This window comes from Nannobrachium achirus (genome assembly GCF_963921795.1).
Source record: "Nannobrachium achirus genome assembly, chromosome: 13".
Lineage (NCBI taxonomy): Eukaryota > Metazoa > Chordata > Actinopteri > Myctophiformes > Myctophidae > Nannobrachium > Nannobrachium achirus.
Window position 1 is genome coordinate 41529687 of NC_137833.1, and position 16631 is coordinate 41546317.

Here is a 16631-nt window from a genome sequence, read left to right on the forward strand (position 1 = left end):
TTGCACAATGCACGCAGAGGGTCGTTAGGTGCTCAATGAACGCTGCTGAAGGGCGCCCAGGAGCAAACAATAACCCTGTCAACGAGCCACAGCTGACTGTCGCGCTATTGTTATTACACCTGATTTATAATGGCCGCATAGTGTCTCGCTCTGAAAAGAACAGATTTTCGATGCAGACTACTATTGCGCAAATTAAGTATAAATCAACAAGCCGGTGCGGTAGTGCAGTGGTTCGCAACCTTTTCAGGCTGTGACCCCCAAAATAATCGTGTTTGAACTGCCAAGCACTAGGACTTTTGAGTTGAGGCATTCAATTTAGTTTTACTCAGCCCATGTTTGACAGGTTTTTATTGTAGGCTATAGTGTGTTAATGGTCTTAATGGTCAAAATCATTTGGGGAGGGGCACCAGCTGGCCTAATGGTCCAGGCGCATACCACATATTATGCTCTGATGCCTGACAGCGCGTCGCGGGTTCGAGTCCCAATCCCGACGACCTTTGCAACGCGTCACTCCCCCATCTCTCTCACCCCGTTTCCTGTCTATATCTCCACTGTATACTATCAATAAAGGCAGAAAAGCCCCAAAAAATTAAATTATAATAATAATTTGGGGACCCCCAGCCCCGACCCACAGGGTGAGAACCACTGTGGTAGAGCACCGTGACACGGTACCTTTCTCCATCATTGTATTTTTGAAAAGAACATTTGTCTAATATCTATGCCTAAAATTGGGCCTGACTTGCCGTTCTGACTTGCATGGTGATAGGGAGGTAGTGTTCTAATTTTAAAATTTGAGGCAGGTAATACCATGGCTCATGAAGCAGCGCTACGCAACCGCTTCCAGACGTGGCGAGGTGCAGCGGTTGTGATTAGGCTAGTGGTGTTATCAAGGGGGGACGCAGACAGGCCCATGTCTCCTATAATGAGATTTTGGAGCCAGACTGCCTACGATACAAACGTTTAATTATGAGCAGTGGATGGAGTCCGAGCGAGTGCTAGATGTGATTGGGCTCCATGTATGGGAAATTAAGGGGAAATTTAACTAAACGTGTAATGGGAGACAATCTTGCGGGATAGGAAGATGGGGCTGAATACAGAGAAGTGAGCCACAGTGACAATATCATTGTATTTTATTTTCCTCCCTAGACACAAATGCACATGTATTATAGACAGTCAGTCACGCTTAACTCATACCCTGCCAAACCCGAGGAACCCGAGAATTTCGCGATGTCCCTCCCTGCCACGCCCGAGGAACCCGAGAATTTCCGCCATTTTGAAAAAAAAAAATGTTTTTCAAAAAATGTTTTGGGACCCCAAAAACGTTAGTAGGCATGATAGCGATCGCGAAATTGCTTGTTTAACCCCCATACAACCCCCATACAACTCAGGTAGCAGACCTCCAAGCTCACAACAGTGTAAAACATAATGGCTGCTATCTCATGAATGCCTGAACGGATTTCCATTCGGATTTTTTTGTTTGAAAGCTGTGAGCAATGTGGACACACGTGGTGCATTATCTAGGCATGGGTGTGCATGATCCGTGCACTATGAATTACATGGAAGTCTATGGAGACGAATGGCAGTTAAAGAGTACGAAGGTATTGTTAAATGGCAGCATATGAGTTAATGAAGTTGGGGTTCAACAGTAAATAAACGAATCAATTTTAATCGATTAACAAAATGTACCTTTTCATTTCCCCTGAAAATGTTTAAATGCTTTTTGCAGTGTGCGACACCGATGTACAACCAATAATAATATATGCCAGGCCCGATAATCCCGAGATTATTTCAATGTCTTTCCCTGCCAGGCCCGATAATCCCGAGAATTTCCCGTAAAAAAAAAAAAAAAAAAAAAAATCAAAAAAAAAAGGTTTTTCAAAAAAATGTTTTGACCCCAAAAAATTTAGTAGGCATGATAGCAATCGCGAAATTGCATGTTTAACCCCCATAGCAACCCCATCTATCAAACATGGCAGCCATCTTTGTTTACATTTTAGGAAAACATAATGGCTGGTATCTCATGAATGCCTGAACGGATTTCCATTCGGATTTTTTTGTTTGAAAGCTGTGAGCAATGTGGACACACGTGGTGCATTATCTAGGCATGGGTGTGCATGATCTGTGCACTATGAATTACATGGAAGTCTATGGAGACCAGGGGCATATGAGAGTACGAAGGTATTGTTAAATGGCACGGTATGTGTTAATTGGTAAATTACACTAATCGATTTAGTCAATCAATTGAGTTATTTACCAGCAAGACTCCCTAATCGGGATATGATCGACCGACGGTCGCATGTATACACAAATTGGCCTGTAAGTGGCATTAAAAGCAAACTCATGGTGGCGCTAGAAGAGGGGCATGTGAGAAATCAGGGGTGGAGGTTGTGGTTTGCCAGCCAAGGAGTGTGTGAGTGCAAAGTTTGGCATGGCACCGATAGCCAAGTGGTTAAAGACACTTGGTTTGATTTGATTCCCAGGCCAATTGTTGTATGAGCCCTCTCTCTCTGACCGTGTTTTCAGATTAATATCCACTATACAATCGATAAAGGCAGAAAAGACTGAAAATAATGATTATTCAAAAAAGCAATCGATAGAATAACCGCTAAGAAAACTATCGACAGTTGCAGCCCCGCACAAAGGTTGACACACGTAAAAGAGTCAAATAAATTACAAACACAGACACAAAACACAATGATAAGGGAACCAACTACCAACATCAAGGCAGCCCATTCGAGATAGGATCAATAAGTAATTTCTTTTTAGCCCTGCGAGATCTAGTTTGGAATCCCAACAGACGCATCTACTGGCTCCAGTGCCCGTATAATAACATGGTCTGTGATGAACACTGACCTGCAACAGTGCTCTGGTGACTACTTGTATGCTGCAAATACCACTCAAAACTAATTCCTTTTGGTCCTGGACGGAAAAAGTGGATAGTTGGCAAAATCCAGGTCAAAGTCGAGGTTGAAAGAAAAAAAGGAAAAAGAAAAAAAGACAATCTAGACCGTGACTACCACGAGCAAACCTTCTCTGAAACACAACTTCTCCATCAGCGGAAGCACCCGGTCAACTGGTGGGAGTGAATACTTCCATTTCAATCATGTGTTCACTCTCCTGTAGGATGCTACGCTGAAGGTAAGGAGCTCAGTTCAAGAGGACTGAGACAGTTTAACCAATTAAACCCTAGCTTCCCTATTTCACAAAAATAGCAGATGTACAAGCTTACAATGATTGAGCTTGTGGTTGGTGTAAATGGGGGGAATAGACCGGACCAAGTACAGCGCAGACTCAGGTCAAGTTTACTTGGTTTAGAGGTTTTAAGTAGTTAAACATGTATACTTGAGTCCCCCAGAGGTCTATACCAGCTCCCCTCCTTTTTCCCCCTCAACCAATTCTCTGTTAATCCCAGACGCTAGTGTAAAATGTTTGAAGATACTCGAAGAATTTTTGTTATTTCAATCTCATTCCGTCGGAAAATTTGGTCTGGCCCTGCTCGGTTGTGACTTGAATACGCTGTTGTGGGGCACCAAAATTTGCAAATGTGGGGCGGGTTTATTACCGGTGGCATTTTTTTTATCCGTCCCTTGTAAATGCACACAGAGATGCAAGACCAATATCTACGCAGTTATATTAGTCTAGCCATGCCAGGCTAGGGGTGGGATGAGGTGATACACTGCAATATATTGAAACAAAAATGTAACAGTTAATGATTTGGGTTGCTGGATGGCAGGTTAATACCCCAATCAAAAGGGAGTTTGTTTTACACTTAGTCCAGAACAAAGATTTTTTTTGCCATAGGACACCGTCACCATCAATAGGTAACACTGCTCTTCCATTCAGGAATTAATAAATAAATATGTTTTTGTTTTTGTATATTCTGCATAACTGGATTTTCTGTCAGCGGTATGTCCAACAAGATGACATGAGAGTTAAATGGCTTAGTATATGTGTTCATAAAGGAATTTGTTTATTTTTTGGGGATATAGAAGGTTTCCCTCAGTTTCTAATTATATTGTTTTATGTTATGCACAGGACGGGGGTCGGTTGAAATTTTGGTTTAACGGTTTCAATATAATTAAGTCGCCTACTTTATATATTCTCTCATAAAACCAACAGACTGAGACAAGAGACGGCCGACTGTACAGAAATTGGAGCAGTGGATAATTGGATGTACGACTGTGGCAATTACTTTTTCAAATAAATCATCAAATCAAATACAAATTATGGCCCGAAACGTTGGTGGCAGTGTTCCACCAACAGTCGTAAAAAGTACTTAATCAAGAGGGAGTGGAGGCGTGATATATCTCTGTAATTTATTACAAAGTTAACTATGTAGTTGGCATCTATGACTTTAGTCCTCTGAAGAGATGAAGGCGTTCTTAACATTTCCTCGTGTCAGGTCAGTTGACATCCTCAGTACGGTGCTCAACTGAAGGCCTCCACTGAAGTAAAGCTGATCAGCTGTCATGACTGAAGGAATGAGCTCTTGGGCAACAGAGCCTTTTGATGCTCCAGTATAAAATATTCTATCCGTGTTCCTGCCCCCCGGCCCACCCCCTTCAAATGGGATATGTCAATCACCCCATTGATATCTGCCAGTATTTTATTCCACAGCCAGGGACGGCTATGCAGAGCACATCTCAGAGTTTAGGGATAATACCGCTCGCTTGCCAAGAAATCACGTTTGAGCATGCCATGCATTGTTTTGAATGGCATGTGGGATTCCAGATTAAACTAGCAGTTGTAGGGTGGTTGTAGGGTCATCCCTCTTTTCTTCCACAGGAAGAAGGGAGGCTGAGTATTATTCATTGGGATGAACTGCCACCTCGCGAGGAAATTGAATTTCCAGTTGACTCGTTGCAAATGGTAAAAGCAAGTTTGTTTGAGAGCACACCAGGGAGGACTAATTACTAAGGCTGAGCCAAATGCAATTTTCTTACACTTTGATGCGTCATTGGAAATCTTTAATGAATCAACATAATATATTAAAAACAATTGCTAAACTCTCAGGACATGAAACATTTGGCTGGGTTTAGAGGATTCATAACAGTGCTCTTTACTAGGGTCTACTCAAAACCTCAAAAGATATTTCTGGAATCATTTATTTTCAAGCTTGCAGCTTATTAAAGCATGTCGATAATAAGAAAACTTTGTAAAGCCACACAAACACGGAAAGCTCTCATGTTTACTCCCCGAGACACAAAAGATAAGGAGCGCACACTAGTACTTCGGAGGTGTCTCACCAGGTAGAATACGATCAAGAGAATACAGCTCTTAGCCATGATGGAGAATATATTTATTGAGCACAGACCAACATTTTGACTAACGTCTTGTTTAGGGTTACTCCCAGAGACGAGCACAAATGGCGACATGCCTACATGTCTTGTGACATTGATTGCCATGGCCAAGGATGGAAGAGCAGATACAGTATGATCACTGAGGTTAGTTGAGATTACCTGAACTAGGCAAACAATAATAACGAGAATAAGAAATAAGAATACGAATAAATTCGGTTTTGAATTAAATAGATGCAGTGCACAGCTCCTGAACATTAATAGGTTTGTACTGTATATGAGACTACTACAGTAGTTCCATCTTAAGCACTTTAAACTGCAATAATATGGATGAGGAGAACGTTAAAGGTTCAAGTTCAACTTTACCAGTGGTCGGAGTTGCAGGTGGAATGGGGAGAGAAAGAGAAGAGAGTGAATTAGGGTGAAATTAACTGTGTGTTCTTACACTAGAGCAATTTGAACTTGTTCGAATGGACAGCATTTGATTTTTGTATGCTACAGGTGTAAAACTCCTGCCATGTGCAGCTGCAGTTCTCATTCGCTTGTATTTCACTTGATCAAGGCTGCAATATAGTGGGTTAATTTCTAGAAAGGCGATCAAGGCCACTGTTCATACAACTACAACTGTTGCTGGTGTGGGAAACTCAATAAATTCCCACTGGCAGCTCGGTTTTCATTCCTCATATCGACTGCTCAGAAAAAAAAGAACATTATATTTAGTGGTTACTATCTATTATACACCATGTATCAAGGCTACAACCTTTGATAATGTGCAAAGCATCTGATGTGTTGCATCAGATATCAGGTATGTAAGCCTCATAACTTGTTTTCTAAAAGGAAACCTATATTGCCGAATGTGTCCATCTCTCTGGGTGTTGCAGGGCAATTATTGATTGATCATCAGAAATAGCATTTGGAGCTACAGTATTGTGAGTTATGCTTCTGTTTGAGCTGCTCTGCGTTGCTTTTAATGTGAAAACAAGGTTGCTCAATAACTCAGGGCCAATGGCACTGTCGGGCTGAGTCAGATACTGGGGAACTGTAAACGTAAGAGAATGGATTTACGTGATTTTGCTGAGTGAAATAATAGCTTGAACATCCAGTCAAGGACAGTTCAGAGTGGAATTATGCATATTATGTGATCTACAGTAGGCTACATCTTGCAACACAACCTACATACACAGTCTATATACCTAATTTGTGAAGTTCTGGACTTGCTTCCTTCAAAAGCAAGCTCAGAAATTATTATAGTGAAAAGGAATAACATACAGTACTCATTTGTTGTGACTTTGTCCAAAATGTCCCCTTGCAAAGGGAGGCTCCATTACTGGACTTGGGCTTTCAAGTTTGAAAACGTAAACAGGAAAGGAGAGGAGTGTGTACTTATCAACATCTCTCTGGCAACAAGGAACCACAAGGGATTCGTGATAGGCATCTCCTCCAATGGGGGGAGGGGGGTTATAAATTGAGATGTAGTAAGCAGATAATGACTTAATATGGTGGACGGGGTCCTTCCCTCTTGGTCTCAGCTGGCAGCCTCCTACCAGTCACTGCTGGGTCTCTCTCTCTCCTCCCTCTCTCTCCCTCTCTCCCTCCCTCACTCACGCACACATGAAAAGCAATTCCGCCCCCTCCAGTCATAGGTGCATGTGAGCCACCTGTTGGGTCTTCCACAGTGACAGTGGAGTCGGGATGCCGGTGACTTTAACACACAGGGCTGGGGGTCAGGTGCTGGTCAGGTGTTAGCCATGGGATTTGGGGAAGCGCTTGATGTCTCCCTCTGACGGTGATGGACGGGTGGCTTCAGTGACAAAGCCTCTTTGAACACCAGGTTTGACTCAATTGGTATAAATTGATGTCCCAGCAGAGGCTTCTATCTGCTGTGGATTCCCACTACCCCACACTCCCTATACTGTAGTACACACGCACGCACACACTTGACAAATAATGTCAACAGGAGATTTTGCAGCAGGACTGCAGGGTTCTGTTTATCACCAGAGGTTGTTGTTGGTGAGGTGGTGGTGGTAGGGGGTGCAACTTCTTTGGACTTTTTCTTTGCTCTATCTCATGGACCCACTTGCGGATTATACCAGTGTCAGTCTACCATTATGTGGATTATGTGTAAATATGTACATCATTTGTTTGTTTTCTTTGATTGATAACTTTTTATCAACTGACCAATCATGATATTATCTCTGGTGTCTAGTGATTTCTGGCTCAACAGGTTCTCAAACTGCCTTTTGCTTTGGCTGAAGTAAGCCTTCTGAATGGGCCTGTAAATTAAAACCCGACCTGAACCAACCCGAGAGAGTTGAACCTACCCGACCCAAAAACAAGACAGCTATTGCCATAGACGGCTGCGCAATAGACAACAGAGAGAGAGAGAATAGTAGCTGGATTTAGTCGAAAAGGAGCTAAGACTAATATTTGACCAAGAGGCTGTGTCTATTTACTGTTTAGTGCTCACATCATATACTGTAGGTTACAATCTGCAAAGGGAAATGTTAATGTTCCCATTCAGCTGCCAGTCTAAACTAAAGTTCAACAGATCACGCCTGGAATTACAGCTGAGTCTGACTTTCAAAAACATTCAGCTTTGCCAATGAGGTTGGCCAGATTTCTGACTGCATTGCATCCACAAACGAGGGGGCTGTTCAAAGAGATTGAGATGTTTGTTCACTGCTGTTTTGTGCCTCCCAGAGCTGCCATGTCAGAAAATTCATTCTCCAGTTATAGTCATAAAACATGATGAGCCAGAAGAGGTTGACACATCTAGCTGTAATGCATGAGCAAAGTAACTACATAAGAGAGAGGAAAGAGAGAGGGGGGGGGGTCATTGGAATGGGGGAGCAACCATTGAAATGTACAGATCTTAAAGCTCTCTCTCATGTAAGTAAATACATTAGGTAAATTCATTCAAGGTAGACTTTAATGAACCCATTAAGACAAAATGCATCAGTACTCAAAACTTTTTCGGACGCCCAAAATGATGACGTGTTTGGCTGCAGACAGACCCATTTGATGTTTTGAGCCAGGGACCCCCAGAAGAGAAAATTTAGGGCGGGCGAGTGGGAAAGTTTGTGTTAAAGAATTCAAAAATGATTCAACAATTTTCAGATGTGAAAAATAGCAGGGCTCCCAGATAAAAATTATATATCTGCTATTTTGTATATAAAATATCAATAAAGGGGTTTAAATGATTTGTTGTTAAATATTATAGATACGATCTAAATTGCATTTAATGTCGGCATGCAGGGCATGTCTTTGTAACAGCCACAGCACTGTGCAGATATTGTTTGTAACACACACACTGCCACTGTGCAGTTATTTGGGAATTTAAGGAGCCCGTTTCTACTACCGCGACGTGAGGCGGGACTACGGCTGCTATGACGCAATCGCCGTTGCGGTCCAAATCGTTAAGCAAACAGCTGTCGGCGACGGGGTCCCACCCCTTTTACTGAACGCTTTGGTTCCCATGGCAACTCGTCTACGCAGCAGGCGTTGTAGACGCTACGTTGAAAGGTAAGGCTCTGCCGTAGTAGAGACGGCTGCGACGGCGCCAGGTTGATCTATCGAGCACTGATCATTTCCGGTTGCCGTTGTCATCTGCCGTTGCAGTACAAATCTTAAATAGCCTATTGTTTCTAACACTGCCACTGCCAAAATACAAGAATAAAATACAGAAAAATCCAGAACTGCTAGTCCGAGCTGATAGGTCTCGGTTTGAGCAATGTTACGCGGATCTGAGCGACGCAGAATATTCAGTCAATGAGTTGATCAGGAGTTTGACAAGGGGTAGTTTTTATTGATGTAATTTAGTTTTAGTTTCAGTGTTATGTCAAATGTGTGCATCATTTATGTTATGCCCTGTGTTGTGTGTTGCATACAGGGCTGCTGGCTCGCAAGACAAAATTCAGTGTGAGCTGACAATTAAGTATTATCGTTATCAGCATCACCTTGTGCAGCATTTTAGATATGAAATATTACTTCTACGTGGGCTTCAAATCAATGCTCTACACTGTGGAATAATGGCACACAAGAAAAGAATGCAAAGTGAACATTGACAGGATACAAAAAATGCAAGCCACCCACAGCTTCTTACCTGGGTTTGCATCATGGCTCGCTCCACCCGTCGAGAGCTGCCTTTCTCCATCTTGGTCCTGAGGCAAAGAGCTGTTACCTCTACCGCCCAAAACTTTGGCTGAGACAGCATACACTGCAAACACAAACACACAGGAGAAGGATGAATAAGGTTTTAAAAATGAAATGCCCAATCGGCTATCAAATGCACAGATGATAATTCAAAGTAACTGACCCAAAAAAAGCAACTAAGTCAAAAGGTTCACTATGACATAAACCTGACCTTCGCTGGTTCAAGAAGCAGGATATTTGGGTTTGATTAAACTTAAGTTCCAAACATGACTATGTAAGGACAGATAACTCTTGGTTCCCATGCATGCGTGTGTGTGTGTGTGTGTGTGTGTGTGTGTGTGTGTGTGTGTGTGTGTGTGTGTGTGTGTGTGTGTGTGTGTGTGTGTGTGAATATCTTCTGAGTGTGTGAGAGAGGATGAAGGAGGCGAGTCTTAATTCCTGTCCATTGCAGGAAGCTTATTACTCACTGTGTAGCAGTGAAACGAACAACGGTACAGTATATTTTGGTATCCTTCCCACTTTCGTTCTGCACTTTACAGTCGTGAATATAAATCAAAATGGTCTGAGCATACTTGCTACTTACTGTAGCAGAAATGGGAAAAAAAAGTTAAGATATTTTAACCCATTTAGAACGGGTACACAGTATTGTGTATCATTATTTTATGCTTTAAATATTGAAAAATAGCAGATATACAAGCTCACAGCGCGGCACTCTGTGCCGCGCTGCAAGCTTGTAGATCTGCTATTTTAGAAAAATCGTGAAAATTCTAATTTTGACCCGATTCTATAAGTGTCTTTTGAATCCTTCTAAGATTTTTTGAAAAACCTATGTTTCTATGTCAGCAATCTGGCCAACCATCGTCAAAGAAAAGGTCCTTTTCACTTAGCTCAGTTAGTCTGTTCTTGAGAGACTACTATGTCAGTGGTGCTCAAACCTTTTCATGTGAAGGACCCCCAAAATGATATGTATTTGGCCACGGACCCCCATCTCAAAATATTTCGTTCCAGGGACCACCCAGAAGCAAAATTTGAGTTACAAACGTTCGCTTTGAAAATACATATATCCAAAGATTTGCACACATTTTCACAACTTCTTCAAAAATAGCAGATCTACAAGCTCACAGCGCGGCACTCTGTGCGCTGTGAGCTTGTATATCTGCTATTTTTCACTGGTTAAAGCATTCAATAATTCTAGGCCTAAATAAGGTATATTTTTATGAACGGAAATGACAACAAAGCTTAGTTGTCTGGCTGCACTACCTGCACCCTAACAATCAATTATTTAGAAAGAAAGTGCATGGTTCACGTGAACCATGCACCCCCTGTGGTAGCCAGACCATCGTTCTAGAGCAGGGGTTTTCAAAGTGGGTGACGGGGCACCCTGGGGTGCCGCCACAGCAGTCCAGGGGTGCCGCAAGATAATTTGATAATATTTCGAATTTATTTTGACACTTGAAATTTTTTTTAGTATCATTTTAAACTTGAAGTACAAAGTTATTTTGAGTCAGTTCTAACCAAAATGGCTATTATCTCAACGTTTTCCTCGCAATATAATCACTAAAACATTGTCAATGTCGGGCAGAAACATCGTATCTCCAAGTTTCAAATGAGTATGTCTTTTGGTAAAGCAAAGCCCTGCTTCATCATACAAGACCGTCTCACAAAACTAGTGAAAACAGCTGATCTACAAGCACACAACGCCTCGCGATGCGAGGCCTTGTGTGCTTGTAGATCTGCTGTTTTCACTAGTTTAGTACATTTTATAGATGATAAATACAAAACGAACAGTTTTGGACATACAAGGTTTCCACCCGACAACGACAATATGCTATAACTATAATGCTGGGAGTGAAAATTATAATGTAGGGGTGCCTCGGATTAAAAAAATATTTTGGGGTGCCCTGAGACAAAAAAGTCTCTAAGGACTAATTAAACAATCTTGAGGAAAGCACTGGTCATCTTTATTATTGTAATTCAATTGTTCAATTTGAAGTCTGTTGGAAGTATGTGGAAAGGCAAATGAAGCACATATCTAATGTTTCACGTACATTAAACTATCATGAAATATTGTTTTACCCGGGTCAGGGAAAATGAGGTTCATCTGCATCTCCCAAGGATCTCCCATAATTATATGACTTACAGATCCAATTGCATTGATTGATAAAGATGAAAACGAGGTCTCTGGGGGAGGTGAAACCAAGGAGCAGCAATCATATCACAGAAAATGCAAAGGAGAAAAGCATTGAGCAGTAGAATTGTAAAACATGGATCAATGTAAACATGCACAGAATCGATCAATTCCTAGGCCATGTGGTTTCCCCCCCTCCATCTAAAATTTACCAATTCATCCTTTTGCCCTATTCATGAACTCATTGATGACTCAATAAGACGATGGTCTACGTGCTAAACCGGGAAGCAGAGGAATCAATTCCCGGCACAAAGTGGGACTGAAAGCATCAATGAGGTCCACCGCCATCGACTGTTTCTGAGAAGTATGAAGTTCATAATCTGCAATATCTCCTGCTCGCCTCGTACGATCAGTACTGACCTTTGAGTGTGAAATGGATATGAGATGGAAAGAAGGAAAGAAATAAGGAAAGAAAGAAATAAGGAAAGAAATAAGGAAATAAAGAAAGAAGGAAATAAAGAAAGAAAGAAAGAAAGAAAGAAAGAAGAACAGAGACTCCCACATGCGTTCAATTACATATACAGTAAAAGCACGAGCTTGGCAATGAAACATTGGCTCGGTAAACATCCAAGCAAATACCAGGAGAAAAACGAGACTCTGTGAAGATGGAAAGTTTCCTGTTTCTAACGTTACATCACATCCCCAGAAGTCCGATTATTCCAGCTGAATTTCAAACGGAGGCTTGCATATCTGACCGCAAAAGTAACAGGATATTTAGTCTCCATTGCAAGTGGACTTCCTCCATGTCTGCATCAGCACGTGTTTTCCCTTGGCCTTCCTCCTCCGCTTGTCTGTCCTGTTAATCTGAGAGCTGTCCCCAATCAGACACATTACTGTTAGTTGAGGCTAGCACCCTGTGTCTGAATCGTCTGTAGCCGAGTGGGAATGGGAAGGTAGCCAGTTTGACCCCCAGCTTGTCCAAGTGTCCCAGAGTCCCAGAGCAAGACACCCTTCTGTCATCTGAGCAGTTGTATGCTGGGTGTAGCTGTAAAAGCCATTTGCCTCCCCCAGAGTCCACCAGGGACCAGACTATACTCCTTGATGGAGCCGTACCACAGTGAGACGTCTCACCTTCTTATTTTCAGGGGGTCAAGTGCAGAATGTGGAGCGGGGTTGCCGTGGTGGTGGTACGAATCAAAGTCGGGGAGGCGAGAGCTATGATATATGATGATGGCAGCAGCATGGGGGGATGACGTGGTGCAGATGGAGGGGTAGGGGTTTGCATGCCTGAAGCTGGGGGGAAAAAAATAACCCTCACTAGACTTCCTTAGCGCGTTAATTTCTTTTCTCCTTTCCTCAACTCTGGTGCGAGATGATTATCATGCGCAACATCCTCCCAAAGGGCTCTCCTTGCGGAGAAATTACAAATTTGAGATTGGAGTCCCCCAAGAACACCACCATCCCACCCCGCTGCTCGCACCCACTCGTCCTTGTGCTCGTGTTGCCTGGCAACACTCTGCACCCAGGATAGAGCCCCGCTCCGCCAGCCAGAGGATGGAGAGGAGGAGGAGGAGGAGGAGGAGATGGTGTAGACAGAGTGGAGCAGTGTTTAACAGGACAGACAGACGGCAGATCCTATCCTCCAACCAGAGCCCACAGCTGTCTTTACTGAGCTAGGTGATGTAATACTGTAATGCTGCCACATCTGTGAGGAAATATAGAGCTGGACGGGAGGGGAGGAATTGGGGGCCTGTCTGGACTCTCTGTGACGGACTCTTATCAATGTCCTAGAGAAAATCTTATTTCCAGCCCGGTATGATACTCCCACCAAGTTGCTGACAATAGTTAAACACTTCTTATGCTTGCTCGAGGAGAGAGAGAGAGAGAGGGGGAGGCTGAGAGACTGTGTCTCTTCACAGAATGTGGTGGCTCACAAAAAAGGCCAAAGAAAGATATATAACACCAACCACGTTTTAAGGTAGTGGAATGAATAAAAGTTGGGAGGTGAGTACTTAAAGGGGAAAGACGACCCATTTTCAATATTGAACTGTGTCATTAATATACCTTAGAGGAGTTGTGTGGAAATAGAAAAATGTTCCCCCCCTTCTGTGTTGCCTAGAACTGGAGGATTGATTTGGGGGTTTGTATTGTAAAGTACAACTTGATGACATCACACATTGTACTTTACAATACAAACCCCCAAATCAATCCTCCAATTCTAGGCAACACAGAAGGGGGGGAACTTTTTTTCTATTTCCACACAACTCCTCTAAGGTATATTAATGACATATTTCAATATTGAAAATGTACTTCCCCTTTAAGTAGTGCGCAAAATATAAGGGAACAACTAATTTGTGTATCAAACATTAAAGATCCTTCCTTCCTTCACTTCTGACCATCATGCTTGAATTGCCTTGAAGAGTATAATAATTGAACTCGAAAAGATACTGTTCACCTGGATTTCCCCAGTCGATTTCACAGAAACAAGGTTCCATAGATGTTATGTAGAAACACCAGGAGGCAAATTTCACAGATCAACAGTTTTATAGCATTCTGCGTTCAATACAGAATATACATTTCAAATTCAATAAAGGTGAGGTAGCCATCATAAATTTCCGAATCTACTGTACTAGACATATTGCAGTGTTCATCTTACACTATGACAATCGACTTGAAGTTAACTGTTACTGAATATTTTTTGCAGGTGGATTGGCCCATTTTTCCCCGTCGTCTGTTGCAACCCGGATAAAACAAACAAGAGGATCTTTGTCTCCCAATATAGTCAGATGTCTTATCATTACAGAAAAAAGCCTTTAATACTAATATCAAGGATTGCAATCTCCACGTTCTGTTCTTTGGGTCCAGGGAGATGAAGAGAGATCCTGCATGCATTGACATGATTCTGAGATTAAGATCTCGATGCAACTCGGTGGAATGCGGCGGTCATTGAAAACACCCCTCCTACACTTTCCTCCATTCTCTCCTCTCAGGCTTTCTCTGATCATATCTCAGCCATCTCACAGCCTCTCAGCTCATCAGTCAGCAGTGCAGTAATATAGCAATAAGGGTAGTAACAGGGTCAGCCAAAGAGCCAGTGTCACTGCCTCACTAGGGTTATTAAAGCCGCCGGGTCCTTATCTTTGTAGTTTCGTTGGAAGGCCTGAACAGCGCCGTGCAAAGTAGGGGTGTAACGATACATTTCAACAATACATACAATACATAAAACGACATGGTTGACGATACGATACATGGACGATATTGGTTCATTCATGGCGATACGATTCGATTCGATTCAGTGATTTAAAATCGATGTAGTAACTATTTTGCAAAGAAATTAAATCTGTGTGAAACGTGTCAATAGTGCATGTTTTTAAGGGAAAGATCTATTATAACGGATATAACTAAGTAAACACTGTGATTCTCTAACAAATACATGGACATTATATTTCAACACATATGGATAAACCCGCACCTTGACATGAACACAGAGATTACACACATTTATCGATAGATTAAGAGTGGCTATATGGGATGGAATTAAACCCCATTTTTAATTTTCCTTAAAATTGCTAAATACACGGCACAAATACTTAGTTTCCATAAAATCAATTATTTGCACCGCAAAATGATTCGATACCGATTATCTGCATTGTAAAATGATACCGATACGATACAAAGCCAAAATGGGACGATATATACTTTTGCATATCGATATAGAAGATCATTGGAAATAAAAATGAGATTTTTCGATTTAGTTACTATATCGTTACACCCCTAGTGCAAAGGTATTAGGCCAGTGAACTAAATGGAGAGGTTGGATGGTACAGTGCTTTATGTCAGAAGGGAGAAATGTCTTACATGGATCCGATGTAAATTTGCATGGCATGCTCATCTCCTCACTTAGAATCTCTAACATGATGTCACATAGTGATGATTATCTACATAATATTGATGACTGGAAAGTAATGAATGGTTGTAGGTGAGGTGAACAAACACTAATCACATGTTTGTGGACACTTAACAAGTCACGATGGAATTTAAATGGGCCATTAGTGCAAGGGAAAATTGTCCTCATTATGCACATGTCACACTTGCAACATTAATCATAGAGCAATTAAAAGCAAATGATAACTGTGCTGAGCATTTGTCATACAACTAATCACACAAACAAGCAATAAGCGCTTGTTCAAGAACATGGCATTCAACCTCACAATGTTCCCGTATTCTCTGTACAGGCGTCATGTGACCGTATGCCGGGTTTATAGTAGTGCACTGGTGGTGTCATGCGTGGATATTGGCGATCTGAAAATCCACCTTTGTCGTGCAGAGAAATAGCGTTTAGCTGCAATTCACAAACTCCTTTTTGAGAGAGGCTAATTGTTATATTGAGTCTAACACTGGTATTGACACAAATGGAGTGTCACTGGGCTTTTGTTCATTATCTTCAAGCATTTTCTTTCTTTATACCTAACAGCATGGCACAGCTGTAGAGAGATTTCAAGGGAGTACAGAGTGGCCTGTTCAGAGATTTTTGACAGCGCCAGGATGTATTAATCAAACTGAACTCAACTTGATGTTGTGTAGCTCATCTCATTTGGCACAGGCCCAGTTTCACTCGTCACTATACTAGCAACTAAGAGCCAAGAGCTGGGCTACAGAAAAGTACATAATGTAAAGGGGAAATACAGTTAACTAATGAAAGCAAGATGAAGCAAGACAGATAATTAGACAAATCAATAATTTCAGACCAAAAGCCAAACAGAACATTCTATTATTTGCTTTTGAGCCATATAATTCATTTTGGGCTGAATGTGGTCCGAGTGTGCATATTGCAGATCAAACACTATGCTAAGTCCTTGGCTAATGACCATAACGTTGAAATATTTTCCCGTAAATATCCAGTCTACTTTTGTTGGCTGGAGACACACTTATGAAATAATGGCCATGGGTTTTGTTGCCAAGTCTTCAGACACTCAGAAGGTCTACAGACACATGAGCTTGGGAAAATCTCAAGTCCTATCCTTGACACAAGTTTACACAAGCTGGCTCATACA

At 41.9% G+C, this 16631-nt stretch overlaps 1 protein-coding gene across 1 annotated transcript in view; it reads right to left on the reverse strand.

The window, feature by feature from the left end:
* Positions 1 to 16631, reverse strand: part of ttc27 (tetratricopeptide repeat domain 27) — a 205266-nt gene that overhangs the window by 80860 nt on the left and 107775 nt on the right. Inside the window, exon 10 of the mRNA XM_080740212.1 lies at positions 9400 to 9513. Within this exon, the coding sequence (XP_080596338.1) occupies positions 9400 to 9513 (114 nt within the window). The remainder of the gene's footprint in view (positions 1 to 9399; positions 9514 to 16631) is intronic.